The sequence below is a fragment of the Suillus subaureus genome (assembly GCF_016647635.1).
Source record: "Suillus subaureus strain MN1 chromosome Unknown BJ212scaffold_11, whole genome shotgun sequence".
NCBI classification, from domain to species: Eukaryota; Fungi; Basidiomycota; class Agaricomycetes; order Boletales; family Suillaceae; genus Suillus; species Suillus subaureus.
In genome coordinates, this window is record NW_024538567.1 from 49,764 (window position 1) to 66,777 (window position 17,014).

The window sequence follows — 17,014 nt, forward strand, 5'->3', positions numbered from 1 at the left end:
TAGCGCTCGTGACCGCTTTTGGTCGCTGCTTAAACATTATCCACTACCAACCTGAACGTTGAACTTCGTTCATGACCTCCGATGTTGAACTCTCCAAAGTCAAGACGCTGCTTACTTCAGTTCGCGACGCGCCCGTGAATACGGTGGACGGAGCAGATGATATTCTTCAGCCGATATATTCATATTTGATGAATATTCCACCATCCGCATCTGATAATACCTACCACTGGTTTTGCAGTCGCGCCAACCAGCTTACCATCGGCGCTGCTACGTTTCTACTAAGGCTCTTTGCGTACGACAGTCCCAGAGTGGATGATTGGAAAAGAAGGTTGAAGTCTTGTCTCTCAGGGTGCTGTCAGTGTATCAGAGGGTTTGGGGAAGTGAAGGCTAGCTCTCGGACAACGTGAGTTTCTCAACGAGACAGTACTTAGAACGCGTGTTTTCAACTGACCATCCCGCAGTTATTTTGGCGCATTCTCTGATGATGTGCTCAGATCATTCTATAGCAAGTTCGATGACTGGGAACTATCGGTAGTCGTAGAGGCCCTCGTACGCTTTGGGATAGACTTGTCCAGCTCTAGATTGGCTTCCCGGACACCTCAAGAAGTGCCGCAACCTCTGTTATACCACATGGTCTCAAACATGCGTGTCTTTCGCGACCCTCGGGTCTTGTCCTTGATTCGTTCATGCCCCCCCATTTCAACCTGGCCACTGGATCCGCCTCCACCTGGTTTGTTTGTACTCGTAATGGATGAATCCCCTGCCGTTAGACAGTGGGCGAAGGCACAAATCATCAAAAGCACCCAGGTCCCAATGATAGAACACCAGTTTGTTGCTGGACATGAATTGGCGCTCCAGGACGTCATCAGTGCTTTGACCCTGTCTCGCGAAGGCGAAGCGACGATGACGGACAGTGCCATACTACCCTCGTTCTCCTCCGATCCGAGCGAACTTTGGGCTGGATTCAGCCAGATTCTACGACATCTCCCAATAGAAATCCTTACAAAATCATCTAAAGGAATTGGATATCGAAGAATGGTAACAGGCCATCTACATGACGTTGGACGACGTGAGTTTATTTTGTTCGTTGCACTGATTGTTCAATAAATATGGAATTAGAGTTTTCTGACATCCTAAAGTGTCTACTCTTCTTGCTTAAGCGTTTAGGCATTAAGTTATGGCAAGGCGAGGGTCCAGAGTATCCCCAGGTCGTTTTCGATGCAATAAAGGACAATCCTTCCTTCAGCGATATGCTGCAGGATCTCAAATTAGCAGGCGAGAAACCGTGGTTCTTGTTGTGGTTCGGGGAGTATCTTGCAACAATATCTGACTCTGCCATATATGGGGATGTTCTAGCAAGAATCGTGGATTTTCTTTGTGAGGAATTACAGCACGAGCGGTTTCAGGAAGCACGTCCAGCAGTCATGTATTCCGCTGTCCGAGTTAGTGCTTTCATTTTCCTATCCGACGTTATACTGAATGTTCCTAGTTACTGGCTGCACAGGTGCGGAAAACTCAGTCGGACGAGACGTCATCACGTCGCATGGCAGTTTCAGGTGTACTCGACATTCATGCAGAGGTCTTCATCTCGGTGGCTTTTGGTCGCTCGTACGCAAATTCGCAATGGAAAGAAGTTCGCAGCGCTGCTCGTGAGCTCATCACAATGTCTTTGACTCAGGACGCCAATGAAATTTCCAAATCTATCACAACCTCCTGCGAGTTCTTGGCAGGACGCACGAAGGTGTTCCCCGTCTGTGCTATCAGAGAACAAATGTGGAAGAAGACATATGAGTCTCTACAGACAAATGACACAGATGGTGTCGTTGCCATCATTGCCATTGTCGCCCAGTTCTCTCACGTTGACTTCTTGAACAAAGTTGCGTACAAACGTGTTCTTTCGAGCCCAGATGCCCAGGCATTTGATGCCATCAATCGATGCCTCAATATTTCTCGAAGCGGATTTCTCGATGTAGTATCCAAGCTGGCGAACTACAACCAGAGGTCATTCGTTCTTGATGTCTTGGGTCAACCTGGAGTCGCACGTGATGTCATGGTCTTGATGCTGTCTCCCATTGAAGACCTCCAAGGCGCTGTGAAGACGCTTATTGGCCAAGCATTTGATGTCGACGTCCGGATTGATTGCTTCCGTGCCCTTCTTTCCAATCTCTCAGACTCTTCGTTTGAGGGCATCTTCAACTTCCTGGAACGATACATTCATTACGCGCCACAGGTACCGGAGGCCTGTAGCCTTTCTAAATCACTAGTACAGTGTCTCACCGACGTCATCGAGGTCCTGTGCTCCAGTCCAGACGGATTGTTGCATGACGGCTCATTCCTGCAGCCAAAAGACAAAGAAGCGCCTGCAGCGCAAATACCTCGACTGTGGAACTTGATGACACGGTCCATTACCGTGATATTCAAACGCACACCCCTCTGGTCAGAGTACTTTGAAATTCCGGACATGACAGTTTGGATGCGAGATGCGCTCATATTCGGGAGAGATTTGCTGGCACAGTGGAGAGTCATGGAGTTTGCCAGCGTCACCGCCACGGATGAATCATCCTCATTATTAACAGGCAAAGTTCGAAAACTTTCTCGGACGGGGAAGAACATGATGAACGACCTGCAGCCAGTGCTTACAGAGCTGACACGGTGGCTGCGGCTCTCCGATGAAGAGCTTCTCCATCAGTCCTTTGCGCTGCTTCAGACGGTTCTCGAATGTTTCCGGACAACTGATGTTCCTCCATCGGAAGCTACCCTTACCAAGCTGAACAAGCACGTCGAGACTTCCCGCAATGATAAATCCGGCGCTTCAAAGACCAAACTTGACGCAAGTCGAATAACCCAGTTAGAAGACGCGCTGACCTCATTCGAGGAGGAGGTTGAAGTCGTTTCCGTTGTTCGTGAGCCGCAGACTCGACCTACCAAACCCCACAAACCTCCACCGCAGAAGGTACAGGCGGCAACACGAAAGCAAAGTGATGTCGTTCCTCGGAAACCTGCTGAGAGCGACCAACTCAAGCCCGACGTTATGAAGGGCGCCTTTCCCAAGTTCCAGCGGTCATCAACAAGTACGTCGACGACCGTCAGTAAACCATCGACTCTCCCCTTAGCTCCCGCATCAGATTATTCCAGTGATTCTGGATCTGAGGCTGAAGCCATGCAAGGCGGCCTGGTTGCCCTGGGTAAATTCCAGCGGTCACCAAAAGTCAAGAAACCCATGGAAAGACGTCAAGTGAAGTTGCTCGACATTCAAAATCAAGCCAAGAGTGCGACCATGGAGCGTCTCCACCGTCGAGAAGATGCTCGCCGTCGGGCATTGCGTTTGAAACCAGACACCACCGGACTGCATCGCACCCTCCTATCTTGGAATTATGACCACGATGGTCCTAACCCTCCCACCGTTGGCCAAAAAGCACCATTGATTCATGTTCCCGACACCTTCCAGGACTATCAGCACTATCTCCGAGTTTTTGAGCCCTTGTTACTCCTAGAATGTTGGTCGCAAATTGTTCAAAACAAAGAAGAGGTACAAGGGGCGTACGATTGTAGAATCACCTCCAAGCAGTTCACCGATGATTTCGTGGACTTTGACGCAACCATTTCGGAGCCTGTCCAGAAAGACTGGCGGCTGGGAGAGACGGACGTCGTGTTGCTTCGACATCCCGAGGGTAAAAAGTCGATCATGATGAAGGTTCAGAGTTTTAGGACCACGCCGTTTGGATCGCAGATGGGTCTTCGCTGCTTCGTGCATCCCACCATGGGCGACATAGGTCTGCATATTAACACTGTTTGGAGCCTGAAGAAGGTTTTCAGGTACGTTTTTCTGCCTGTGTTGCAACAATTGCTTATCGCTCGATAGCTTGAGCACTCTTCACCGGGAGTATGGCGCTCTTGTGGCATTGCCCCACTACGATCTCTTTCAAACGATATTAACTCCGAAACTGTCTGTTATGCCACCCATTGAGCAGCGCGAGGTGCAGCACACCATGTCTACATACAGTGTCAACGAGCCACAAGCACGAGCTATAATAGGGTCGCTCAAGATAGATGGCTTTGCGCTCATCCAAGGGTAAGTTCTATCTGGTATCAGACCGGCACCGCGAATGAACAATCCCCGCAGACCTCCTGGAACTGGAAAGACGTCAACCATCTGCGGTCTCGTTGAAGCTTTCCTTCAGAAGCGTCCACGTGTGGTGACCTCCATTCATGTTGGAAAAACCGCAACCTCTTCAGAGCCCGTGAAGAAAATCCTGCTCTGCGCACCTAGTAATGCTGCGATTAACGAAATTGCTGGACGTCTCAAAGAAGGATACAGAGGCCCTCAACGGAAAGCAAGTTCCCTCAAAGTGGTCCGAGTCGGAACAGACAAGGCAATCGATATCAGTGTGAAAGACGTTTCCCTTGACTACTTGGTAGAACAAAAGCTCAATGGCCAAGCTCCCGCCAACACTTCCAAGGATGCGCACAACGAAATCAACGTACTCCGAGGTGAAATCGAGCAGGTCAAGCAGATCAAGCAGCAGAAGTTGGAAGAGTTGGCTTCTGTTCGTGACAACAATGCCCGGATGGTGGTCCTGGAGGAAGAAATCAAGAGGCTAAACTCACGACGGATGACGCTGACGCAACAGTTTGATCGGTTGAAAGATAAACAAAAATCGGATTCTAGGACGCTCGATGCTATACGGAGACGCGTCAGGATGGAGGTTCTCCAAGAGGCAGATGTCATTTGTTGCACTCTGTCAGGTGCAGGGCATGAAACGCTCGAACAACTTGATTTTGAAATGGTCATCATCGACGAAGCAGCCCAGTCCATCGAGTTGAGCTCATTGATACCACTCAAGTTTCGTTGTCAAAGATGTATCATGGTCGGTGGTAGGTAATATGCCTTCGTACTCCTGACATCCCATTGAGCCCTGTCTAGATCCACAACAACTTCCTCCCACAGTTTTGTCTCAGGAGGTAAGCCAAGCTTTAGCAATACCTGCTAGATATGCGCTGATCATTATTGAAGGCCTGTAAGTACCGGTATAATCAATCGCTCTTCGTGCGCCTTCAGAAACACCGCCCGGACGCCGTTCACCTCCTCAGGTATGTCTTCCGTCTTTCAGTAATAATCTACGCGCTCACAGTTTTTAGCATCCAATACCGCATGCACCCCGATATTAGCCGTCTTCCCAGCAGGATTTTCTACGAGGGCCGACTTTTGGACGGTCCCGACATGGATACCAAAACAAAGCAGCCGTGGCATTTGCATCCTAAATTTGGTACATACAGGTTCTTCAACGTTAACCGGGGACAAGAAACCTCCATAAGCGCAACCGGTCATTCTCTAAAGAACACTACGGAGAGCCAAGTTGCCCTCGCCTTATACGCACGCTTGTGCAAGGAGTTTTCGGACATAGACTTCGACTTCCGCGTTGGTATCGTTTCCATGTACCGCGGCCAAGTCATAGAGCTTCAGCGAGCTTTTGAACAACGATTTGGGAGAGATATTAAGGGAAGAGTACACTTCCACACTGTCGATGGATTCCAGGGACAAGAGAAGGATGTTATCATCCTTTCTTGTGTTCGTGCTGGTCCCGGAGTACAATCTGTCGGTTTCCTGTCGGGTATGATGTTTTTATTTGTATACTTACAAGCAACTAACGGCGTGCAGACGTTCGGAGAATGAATGTCGCCATAACTCGTGCACGTTCATCTCTCTTTATTCTGGGCCATGCGCCTACTCTCGAGCGAAGCGACGAGAACTGGCGCAAAATTGTACAGGACGCTCGTGAAAGGTCATTATTCACAGAGGTGTGATTTCTACATCTGCATACTCCTTTGCTAGTTGAACTCACTGAGATACAGGCAGATGTCAGCTTTTTCACCACCCAAGCTATAAACCCCCAGGTTCGCAGGCCTCTATCACCACCGAAACCCAAGAAGCAGCCAGTCGTGACTTTGCCGCCTAAACCAGATGATCTGGTCACTCCCAAGAGCTTTGCTGAGTCTAGTTGTCGGCCTCCCTCCTCTAAGCCTTCCCAGACGATCGAGGAGCAACCGTCGATGAAAGATTCTCCTGCCAACCTGGCGATTCCCAGGGATGTTGGTCAGAAGCGTCGTTTGGCTGAAGGTGTAAATGGCGAAGGCGGACCTTCCACCTCACGTGATACGAGGACGATGACAATGCAGCCACCCCAAAAACGTTTCAAGAAGGAGAAGGGTAGCATATTTATACCCAAGAAGAACAAGGTAATGTTTTCCTTGGGTTTTGGTGATGGGCGCTCACGATCATCGCTCTATCAGCCTGGGAAGCCATAGACCATTTGGTGTTTTGGATATTGATATTCAACTGTACAAGTAATCCACATTAAGGCCCTACGAGGATATTTCCACCTTACACAAGTCGGGGACCGGCGTAGGCAGTAACCTTGCTTGCATCCAGCTCAAGATTGAACGCTGGACAAGTAAAATACATTGCGTGGAACGGCACACAATAGAGGACATAGCATATAGTACATCATTCATCCATCGCGGACAGATATAATAGTTATAAATAACGTGAAATATGAGCTTGGCAAACAAGGACTGTGACATCGTCCAGCGTCGTAAGTTACGAAGGGCCAGGCTTTGCGCAGGCATAAGAGACGTTATGCAGGACTGCTTAGTGAAGGTGAAACCAAAATGAGATGCAAGCGATTGGGATTGTGAGCCGTAACGTGGAATTCATTGTTGATGATATCAGCGCGCAGGAGTACGCCGATGGAGGTGTCATCTGCATCACTGATATGTTGAGTGATGACGGTGAGTTCCTGTCACCCTGCACTACTGGTCAGGTAGTAGTCCGATTAGCACTATAGCCGACAGGAGGCGCGTTTGGGTGAGGGAAACTATGCATCGATGACGGTTGGACTAACATCAGGTTGTGATGATTTACCGCTTGATCGATTAGTGTTGACAGACATAGGCCAGACAACGGGTGCGTTTGAGGAGCAGCTGGCTGGTTAAAGACAGATGTGCGACCTGAGGCGCAATGGATCATCGGCCAGGCAATAAAAACGGGGATCAAGATTGTAACCGAGAGAAGACGAGTCATAGTTACAGATAAGGCTTGAGCGCTTCAGCTGCACAGCCTATATAATACATGCTGTGAAGCAATCACGAGGATGTCACATATAAAACGTACCATCTCGAACATCCAGTGCACTCGACTGTGACTCAAACTAAACGCCCATCGTGTCTCTGTTAAAACATATTGTAGTAAGTGATGATTTTGGACTTTGTTGAATGAAAGCTGAGACAACGTAGTTGAGACTGAGGATCATGTCTTCACCCATCGTTGAGACGGAGAAGGAATCAGAGATAAAGCCCTGCCAGAAATTTGAAGGACACACCAAATGGCTCCAGGGTGCCATACATTTACCGGGCGGACAACGGATGATGACTTGTTCATTGGACGGCTCGCTGCGGATATGGAACTTGAAGAGTGGGAAACAGATAGGAGAGGACTGGCGGGACGGGGATGACGAAGTGTGGATGATAGCGTTGTCTCCGGATGGGAAGGAAGTGGTTAGCGGAAGTTCGGATGGTGCAATGAGGTTGTGGGACATCGACACTTGCAAAGTTATCGCGAAATTGACAGGACACACAGAAACTGTGAGATCTGTCTGCTGGAGTCAAGATGGTCAGCGAGTGGTGAGCGGATCAATGGATGGGACTGTAAGGGAATGGGATGTGGAGAAGGGAGAGACGATCCTCGGTCTAATCGAGACTGGGCACAAAAAGGTGTTCACAGTGATCTACTCGCCAGACATGACCATGCTTGCAACTGCTGGATGGGACGGGTCGATTCATGACCCCAAGTGCTCAGTCAAAATCTGGGGTGCGAAGACGCGCAAACTTGTCGTTACTCTCAAAGGACACACAAATTCGGTGGTGTGCCTGGCTTGGACTCCAGATGGGAAAACGCTTATCTCCGGGTCAACCGATTACTCGATTAGGACATGGAATACTTCAAACTGGAAGCAAATCGCTGTACTGGATGGGCACACCAATAATATCTTTGGCATTGCAATATCTCCGAATGGCCGCATCCTCGCAAGCGCGTCCTGGGACGGTACAGCACGATTATGGAACCTCGACGACAATCAGCCCATCAGCTCGCCCCTCAACCATACATATAGTGGCTGTCGTGTCGTTTTCAGCAGATGGAAAGCTACTAGCCACTTGCTGCGATGACAAAAACGCGTATACTTGGGATGTTTCTGCGATATTAAAAGAAGCTGGCCTCGACGACCTTCTTTTGGACAAGCCCGACAAGTCGCTACTGGCTGTACGTGAAACTTTCATCAACAGTTCACATTGCACCCAAGCTTATGCACTCTAGACTGATGCTACACGCCGTCCTGTCCGCCAGCCAATCAAGGTCGCAAATCGGGTACCCCAAGGTTTTTTTGGCGACATACCTGATCGCGCTCACGTACGTCGTCAATTATGTCTCATCTGGTCCTGTTTTCATCGCCCAAATGTTTCCAGTCTTCTGCACAACACCATCGATCATCACCTTCGCATAGAAGCACGCTTCTTAGTCGGTTTTTATCTTTCTTCCGCCCTTCACACCGCGATACACACGATACGCTATCCCGACCCCGCCCGTTCCATTGGGTTCGAAACCGTCTCTTTGCTAGACTAAGCGGCGCAGATATCGAGTTACACGAGCGTCCCTCATCAGTAGTCGACGTCCCATATGCCAAAGGCAAACGTGTATGTTCCTATCTTTCTTCTCGGATATTAAACCCCTCATATTATTTTATCTCGCATCACGTAGAGAAACGCCTCAGCAAGGGAGAGACGAAAGCTAATCCTGAAAATTCCTACTGCGGGAAGCTTACGCCCTCCCGATAGCGCCGTCACGCAGCAACCCAGTGGCACAGCTCAAACTCAGTCTTCGCAACCCCATCCTGCCGTCTCCACCTCCAACGCACCTCCCGTTGCGACTTCAAATACAAATCCTCATGCAACGATTAAACACGCTGGTCGCTGGGCTCGTTTCTGGCTCTTTGTCTGTTGTACCGCTCCTGAGTATACCGATGGTCAGCATTAATTTTTACGACGATCTCTCTCTCATCGCAAGATGTTATCTTATCCCTCGATTACATACAACGAAGACATGGCATTGTTTATTGCGTGTACCGGAGTCACGTGAATTGCTTACGCGGAACCAACCGTTTCGTCCTTACATATGGTAAACGTTGACCACACTTATCTCTACGACTCATTGCATGCATATCAAATAACACAGTTGTGTGTTAATCACACCTTCACAGGAGGCAGCTCCAACCGATCTGGCCCAAACTGCGGTATAGATATCCTGTATTGTTTCTCAAAGGTTTGGGAAATATGTATATACTCTGTTTTCCAAGACCCGACAAGATTTAAACATACATTTTCTCTGTGTGGCGTTGACGCTTTGGCCGATCATGCGCGGGTCAGGAAAGGTGCGGGAGAGTTGTGGAACAGCACTTGACGTTGAACTGGATTTTGAACCAGCTGCTGCAAAAACAACTGCATGTCAGTCATCACGTGATACAGTGGCACTGGGTTAAGCATACCAGTGGGTCTCACAGATGTGGCTGGCATGGTTAGATAGTGGGCATGACATGGACCGCATACATAGTGACCAGGTTTCCCTGGGTCAACAGTACCAACATAAAAGCAAGGATCCCCCTTTGCAATCCTTGCTCAACAAACAGGGTGTTCACAAATATGATCCTCTGCTGCAAATGTGTCTTCTGTGAACTGAGAGATGAGCTTGAACTTGGGCATGACAAGGGAAAGTGGTTTGCTGTTGGATATGACTTGCCATTATATATTGGACACCACCATACCATGAGAAACACAGTGAACACTGCAACAGATCTGTCCAGACTCAAAGTATGTCAGGAGTAGAAATACTATCATAGATAGGGCACTTCTTACCATGCAGGCAAATCATTCCTTGGCATTTGTCCCAAAGATTGACATAGATATCTTGACCTACTAGTAAGCTGACACCACCCAAGTAAGTTACACCTTGGAGATACTAACCTCAGTGCTTGTACCACACTTACTGGCTGAGTCCTCCACCAACAATTCATCAGCTGCCTTCCTCCGAGTCATGGAGATACTAACCTCAGTGCTTATACCACACTTAGCACCAGGAAATCAACTTAAAGTTGGTATGACCAGATATAATTGGTAATCAATAATCATTATTACATGTCATGTTTTAGCCTTAGATATCATTACCATGGTACCACACATATATGAATTAAGATATGACTATATCAGACATATCACCTTGATGTGTCTTGGCCATCTGAAAATTGGCACAAACTTGTTTTTCCTAGATTTGGTTGGTAAAATCAAATCAAAAATTCACTGAATTATATAAAGTTATATACAAAGATAAAGGTTGATAATGAGTATGACATATTGGTATTAAATGAACAAGTATTGCAAAAGAACCAACATTCTGATGTAGATATATCATGTCTTGTAATTGTATCAACAAGTTTCCACCAATTGGTCTTTACTACCACTGCTTGCATGACATTGCACTACAGGAGTCATGTCACATGATGCTTATGTAAGTTGTGGTTCACATTTTTGAGACTTGTCTTCTCTCATCTCATCCACACTCTAACTGTGCACCTCTTCTAGCCCTTCAAGCTAACATCCTCCTCTCCCTACTATTCATGGCTTCTTCCTGGTATTTCATGGCTCTTCCTGGCCCTCCTTCAAGTTGTTGGCCCTCTTTCCTGGTCCTCTTCCTTCCTGGCCCTTCTCCTTCCTGGCCCTTCATGGTTCCTTCCTGGTCCTTCCTGGTCCTGTATGGCTCCTCCCTAGCCCTCTTCCTCCCTGGTTCTCCCTCCTGGCTCCTCCTGGCCCTTACCTGGACCCTCTCTGGCCCTTCCTGGTTCCTTCCTGGCCCTCCTTCCTGGCCCTCCTTCCTGGCCCTTCATGGCTCATCCCTGGCCCTCCTCTCTGGTCCTCCCTAGCCTTTCCTGATGGTTCTTTTTCTCTCTCTTGAGGCAGGTACCTGACATCTCTCTATCTCTCTACCTTATGTTCTACTATGTCTCTCTTCTCTCCTGTATTAATACCACATATGTACACCCCAACCCCAATTAAAATCTGATTTGATATATAAAATGATAAAATGAGTGTCAATGTTAAGACTTTTGGCAATTTCATGGCAGTTTTGTTTGAAGCAGCCTGGCATTATAAACCTTTGTCAAGGATGGCAGATGTTTGCAATGTGTATCATAATTGTATCTTTGGTGGTTTTCCCCAGCATAGTCTAACTATCTAAAGCTTTGTCAGGCTGACTGCAATTATGATAGAGATTATATGAATTTTATGTTAGATAAAGCTTTATAATGCTATGTTATTTTCAGGTCAATTTCCTGATGACTACTCCTCCACCAACAATTCATCAGCTGCCTTCCTCCAAGTCATATCACCCTCCTTTACTGGCAATCCTGTGTGATCTGGCTGGACTGTCAATTGCAAACAATTCTCCTTGCAACTCCTTGCAACCCCAAGTCACTTGCCAAGAGTCTGAACTGCCTCCTTTGAGCACTGCACCTCATCATAGTCATGCGCCTACTTCACTGGCATCAAAATTACTAATAGTAGTCTCCTTAGGGGTGTATTGACCAGGCACCTCACCCCACTGGTGAGATTCACTATCAAACCACTATCAAACCAACTCTGTCCAGAGCAGATTTGTCTGGTCCCACCTCTGGCAAAGTCAATTAGCTTATATATGATTTCTTGTTTGTCACCAATTTTGATTGTGCTTGCTTCAATCCTCTCTCACTGTATCCACTAGCAGCTGGAGCACCTGATGCTGAATCAGAACAAGCCATCCCATATGTACTTGTTGTTCTCTAACACTACTACTGGCTTGATGTTAAGTTCTAGCACCTCTTGATGTCATTTCTCTGCACATCATTTGATTGTGGAAGACACAACAAACTGATAAGTGGATTGTTCAGAGCCTATGGAATCATTATGATACCTCATGCTATGGTCTCAGGTAAGTCATTCAACCATAATGTGCTGTGGTGCTTACTCACTTGAAACTTCAAAATCTAGACTGACGAAATTTGTGAAGATACAAATTGGAATGGGCCTTCTGCACACACAACAACAGTCACACACCATCAAAAGTATTTGTGATGCTATGATAGATCTTCGAGAGACGTATCCCAATGCAGGGGCCTGGGAAATAGTCAGTTTGCTCTTTCATGAGTGAGCCATGAGTGTTTCAAGGTAAGTGCTATCTTGTGTTATCTATGATACTGAATCTTTTGTGATGTTGCAGAAACATAGTGGTCACATACTTCACTACTTATGAGGCCAACCTTGTTCACCTGCGCAAGGCTCATAGGCTCTGGAAAAAATGGTTCTGGGCAGTGGGTGTTAATGACTTGTTTGCTGTTGATCAGCATGACAAGTGGCTTAGGTTTGGGCTTGCATTACACACTGGCATTGAGCCATTCTCTGGGTGCATCATGTAGATGAGAGTGTGGCACTCAAACCAGAACCCACAGCGGATACTAACATATTACCTTGACACCATCCAGGAGCTTGGTTGTAAGTTGATTTGCCTTATTATGTATGACTGCAACACTATTGATTTACCATTTTAGACATGCCTATGGTCACTCAGAGTGACCCAGGATCAGAGAACTTCGGTATTGCCAATGCACACACCATGCTCCATCAGTGGCATGATCCAACACTGGAAGGTACCTTACAGCATTGCTGGATGCATACAAAGAAGAATGTGATGCCAGAAATTACTTGGTCTCAGCTACACTACCAGTTCACCCCCAGCTTTGAGACTTATCTGGATCATGGTGTTGAATCTGGCTAGTATGACTTTGACAACACTTTGTAACAGTGCATACTCCATTTTTTACACTCTATAGTCCTGACAGATGGTTTTAGTTTAATATTTCAATGGGTCTTTATTCCATGGCTGCAACACAAGCTTGATGGATACAAGGACCATATAAATAATACCACAAAGAGACATGATTGCAACAAGGTTGGCAAATTTCTGATGCTGGTGTTGTCTTGCTCTCACTGACATGACTACTTGTTCAAGGTACTCCCTCATGGAGTGCCAAACCTCATCTATAATTCAGCAAATGATTTTGGGGCACTGGATTTCAAAGTTTGTCACCTGCCATCTTCACTTGTGTGGTATTCTGAATTTCTGATTGCCTATATCTAGATCATTCTTGAACCAGGTGCCATAGACCATGTTCACAATACTTACATTGACCCCAATCACGCTGTCTTTGAACTTGTTCCTCCAGAATTTGGTAACTTCATACAATGTTGCTATGATGAGCTAGGTCACCCTCTTGTCAACCACCAGTCAGCATGGACTGTCTACTTGGACTTACACCACATCATTTCTCAGCTCTATGAGCAGCTGCCACAAATAGTGCTCACTGACAAAGACAATGATCCCTTACCACTCCTGGAGAACCATCAAGACTTGCCATTTCATGAGGATGAGGATGGAGCCTATTATATGGGTGGTGTAGGCAGGAGATTGGGTCTTGGTGCATCTCCTTCCTCATAGATAACATATTGAAGGCTTGATCTTGTTCATATAGATGAATCACATTCACAACAACTGGATGCACTTGCACAGGAAGATGAACCTGATGTATCTGTTGTTGAAGAGAAAAACCTGGAAGGGCTTGACCATGCTGGTCTGGTGGTCTGGGAGTTTTCTGACAATGAAGATGAGGATGTGGTAGATGAATGGTAGTTTATTTTATGTGATTCTCTAGGCAACACACTTGAAATTTGCACTCAATGGTGTAAAGCAGCGCGACAGTGGCAGGAAGTTGATTTTGAATTCATATTGTTTATTTGTGTCTCTGAGGTTTCCGGAGTCTTACACCAATTTTGCTGACAAATAGAGTGCAGTGGTCCTGGCTTCCATATGTTAGTCCTTCATGTTTGTCAGCATCTATTAGATTTGCAGTGGCAGTATGGGAAACCAAAGGTGATCACTTGGTGTTATGTATATCGTCATTTAATCATACAAGTAATCCACCTTCAGGCCTTTTGAGGATAATTCATACTACATCTCCCATAAATTGGTAAGTCAAGAACTAGCAACCTTGTTTGCATCCAGCTTCAGGCTGGACTGGCAGTGCAATGAATGCATTGTAAGATACGACTGCTTAGTGAAGGTGACAGCGAGTTTGAGTGAAAAGCCCAGTGTTAAAACAATGTTTGCAAGCGATTGCTTCTACTGTAACGTGAAGATGAGGACGAGTCTGAAATGGCCAGTCTTGGTATGGGTCTTATTCTGAGGGTACCAAGACCTCAGCACAGTCAGAGGCCTAAAGTATGCACCCAGACCAGTTGCAAATTCACATGATATCAGCACATGGGAGTATGCCGAAGCTGCACAGCCTATAGTACATGCTGTGAAATCACAAGGATGTGACATATAAAACTCACCATCTTGGACTTCTCTAGTATGCTTGGCTCTGACTTGACCTAAATGCCCATGGTGTCTGTGCCAAAATATATCATAGTAAGTGATGAATTTGGACTTTGTTGGATGAAAGCTGAGACAGCATAGTTGAAACTGAGGATCATGTTTTCATCCCTCATTACTAGGACGCAGGAGGCATCAATGATAAGGCCTTGCCAGAAATTTGAAGGTCACAGCAATTTTCTTGAGGGCATTATACATTTGCTGGGCAGACAATGGATGATGACTTGTTCAAGAGATGGCTCACTGCGGGTATGGAACTTGAAGAGTGGGAAACAGATAGGAGAGGACTGGCAGGATGGGGATAGTGGAGTGTGGACGTTGATAGCGTTGTCTCTGGATGGGAAGGAAGTGGTTAGCAGAAGTTTGGATGGTGCAGTGAGGTTGTGGGACATTGATACAGGCAAAGTTATCGCAAAATGGACAGGGCATACACAGCCAGTGAAGTCTGTTTGCTGGAGTCGAGATGGTCAGCAAGTGGTGAGCAGATCTGAAGATGGGACTGCAAGGGAGTGGGATGTGGAGAACAGAGAGACAATCGTTGGTCCAATAGAGACTGGGCACGAAGATGTGTTCATAGTCATCTATTCACCAGACATGATCATGTTTGTGACTAGTGGATACGATAGCTGGCCAAATCATGGTAATACTGAGTGTGCAGTCAAAATCTGGAATGCGAAGACAGGTGTGCTTGTCGCCACTCTCAAGGGACACACAGATTTGGTGGTGTGCCTGGCTTGGACCCCAAATGGAAAAACACTTATATCTGGGTCAGTCGATTCCTCAATTAGGACATGGAACACTTCAAACCAGATTGCTGTGCTGGATGGGCACACTGAAAGTGTCTATGGCATTGCAATATCTCCCAATGGCCACGTCCTCACAAGTGCATCAAGGGACAAGACAGCACGATTGTGGAACCTCAACGATAATCAGCCCATCAGTTCACCCCTCAACTATGCAAATACAATCACTGTCATGTCATTTTCAGCAGATGGAAAGCTACTAGCCACTTGCTGCGATGACAAAAGCATGTATACTTGGGATGTTTCTGCGATATTAGAGGAAGCTGGCCTGGACGACCTTCTTTTGGACAAGCCAATCAAGGCTTCCCCTTGGGTATGCCAAGGCCTTTTTGACAACACACAACATCATGCTCACGTACGTTGTTAATTATGTTCCATCCAGTCCTGTTTTCATCATCTTAATATCCTCAGTTGTCTGCACAACACCACCCCCACTCTTGATCATCACCATGGCGTGAAAGCACTCTTTGTAGCCATTTTTTGTTTTTATTCTGCCCTATACACCACAATGCCCACGATATCTCATCCTGGCCCCACCCTTTCCACTTGGTTTGAAATTGTCTCCTTAGCAGACCAAGTGGCACAGATGCCTATATGAGGATCCCTCAGCAGTAGTTGGCGTCCCACATTGTCAGGCCAAACGCATATGTCACTTTATCCCTCTTGAATGTTCAACTCCTCCTGATACCATCTTCTTCTTTGAACTCTATCTCACATCACATAGAGAAACGCTTCAGCAAGAGAGAGACAGTGGTCAATTCCAAGAATTCCTACTGCACGCAGATCGCGCCCTCCCAATGGTACCATTGTGCAACAATCCAGTGGCACAGCTCGTCTTCACAACCCTATGCTGTTGTCTCCACCTCCAATGCACCTCTCATTGCAACTTCAAACACTAGTCCTCATGCAACGTTTAGACATGCTGGTTGCTGGGCTCATTTCTGGCCGTTTTTCTGTTGCACATCCCCTGGGTATACTGACAGTCACCTTTACAATGATCTCTCTTGTCCCATGATGTTATCTCCTTCCTAGAGTACATACAATGAAGGTGTGACATTGTTTATTGCATGCTTTATATCCACACATGGAAGTAAACCTGCAAACTGCAAAACAAATGGTCCAGTCACTGGTGGTCATGACATGACCAACCATGACCATCTGAAGTCAGCCCAATCCATCGACCCAGCCATCCTCCAGCTCTCCATCAACCGCCAAATGCTCTCGCCATTGACCACTGACCCACTCTGACCCACTGAAAGAATGACATGGGAAAAGGCAAGAACGAAACAGGGACTGGAGAAAGACAAAACACAGCCTGATGGCACATGCTCCATGGCATCTCCCATGAAGCAGCAATGCTGTCAATGCCAATGCTAACGAAAATAATGAGACTTACACATGGCATCTTGCAGGTCCAGCTCCCTAACTGAGAGGTTGGGAGATGAGGATTAGGATATGGGTGGGGCATAAGGGTGTGAATGGGAGAATGTCGAGGCTGCTGAGAGTGGGAGAGAAACAGCAGATGAGGGAATCAAACTGTGTGCTTCCCCAGCCCATTAAATATCCCCTGGCCTGTTTGCAACACAGATGCACCTTCGCTGCCCAATATGGAATTGTTGGTACTGCCTTGAGCAGGTGGTATGTG

The 17,014-nt window shown here is 46.9% G+C and overlaps 4 protein-coding genes across 4 annotated transcripts; all 4 read left to right on the forward strand.

The window, feature by feature from the left end:
• Positions 1–71: 71 nt before the first annotated feature.
• BJ212DRAFT_1479454 (SEN1 N terminal-domain-containing protein) lies at positions 72–6,306 on the forward strand (the record flags this gene model as incomplete). The annotated part of the gene is made up of 12 exons (XM_041339882.1): positions 72–403; positions 462–1,069; positions 1,120–1,442; positions 1,490–3,816; positions 3,863–4,072; positions 4,124–4,875; positions 4,925–4,962; positions 5,015–5,091; positions 5,140–5,612; positions 5,660–5,799; positions 5,854–6,237; positions 6,292–6,306. 12 exons carry the CDS (start codon positions 72–74, stop codon positions 6,304–6,306), a joined length of 5,679 nt encoding a protein of 1,892 aa, XP_041194313.1.
• Positions 6,307–7,308: 1,002 nt separating this feature from the next.
• Positions 7,309–11,024, forward strand: BJ212DRAFT_1479455 (WD40-repeat-containing domain protein; the record flags this gene model as incomplete). The annotated part of the gene is made up of 6 exons (XM_041339883.1): positions 7,309–8,101; positions 8,169–8,317; positions 8,372–8,464; positions 8,521–8,748; positions 8,813–9,077; positions 10,687–11,024. The coding sequence occupies 6 exons, from the start codon at positions 7,309–7,311 to the stop codon at positions 11,022–11,024; spliced, it is 1,866 nt and encodes a 621-aa protein (XP_041194314.1).
• A 1,265-nt stretch (positions 11,025–12,289) lies between these two features.
• Positions 12,290–13,822, forward strand: BJ212DRAFT_1479456 (uncharacterized protein; the record flags this gene model as incomplete). Its single annotated transcript, XM_041339884.1, has 7 exons — positions 12,290–12,303; positions 12,356–12,547; positions 12,618–12,627; positions 12,704–12,782; positions 13,185–13,213; positions 13,274–13,610; positions 13,665–13,822. The coding sequence occupies 7 exons, from the start codon at positions 12,290–12,292 to the stop codon at positions 13,820–13,822; spliced, it is 819 nt and encodes a 272-aa protein (XP_041194315.1).
• A 678-nt stretch (positions 13,823–14,500) lies between these two features.
• BJ212DRAFT_1496607 (quinon protein alcohol dehydrogenase-like superfamily) lies at positions 14,501–15,832 on the forward strand. The gene has a single exon (XM_041341538.1). The coding sequence runs from the start codon at positions 14,666–14,668 to the stop codon at positions 15,734–15,736; it is 1,071 nt and encodes a 356-aa protein (XP_041194316.1). The 5' UTR covers positions 14,501–14,665; the 3' UTR covers positions 15,737–15,832.
• The last annotated feature ends 1,182 nt before the right edge of the window (positions 15,833–17,014 follow it).

Bases quoted from the DNA above. Each gene is read 5' to 3' on its own strand.
- BJ212DRAFT_1496607 (XM_041341538.1), top strand. From the start codon at position 14,666: ATGTTTTCATCCCTCATTACTAGGACGCAGGAGGCATCAATGATAAGG.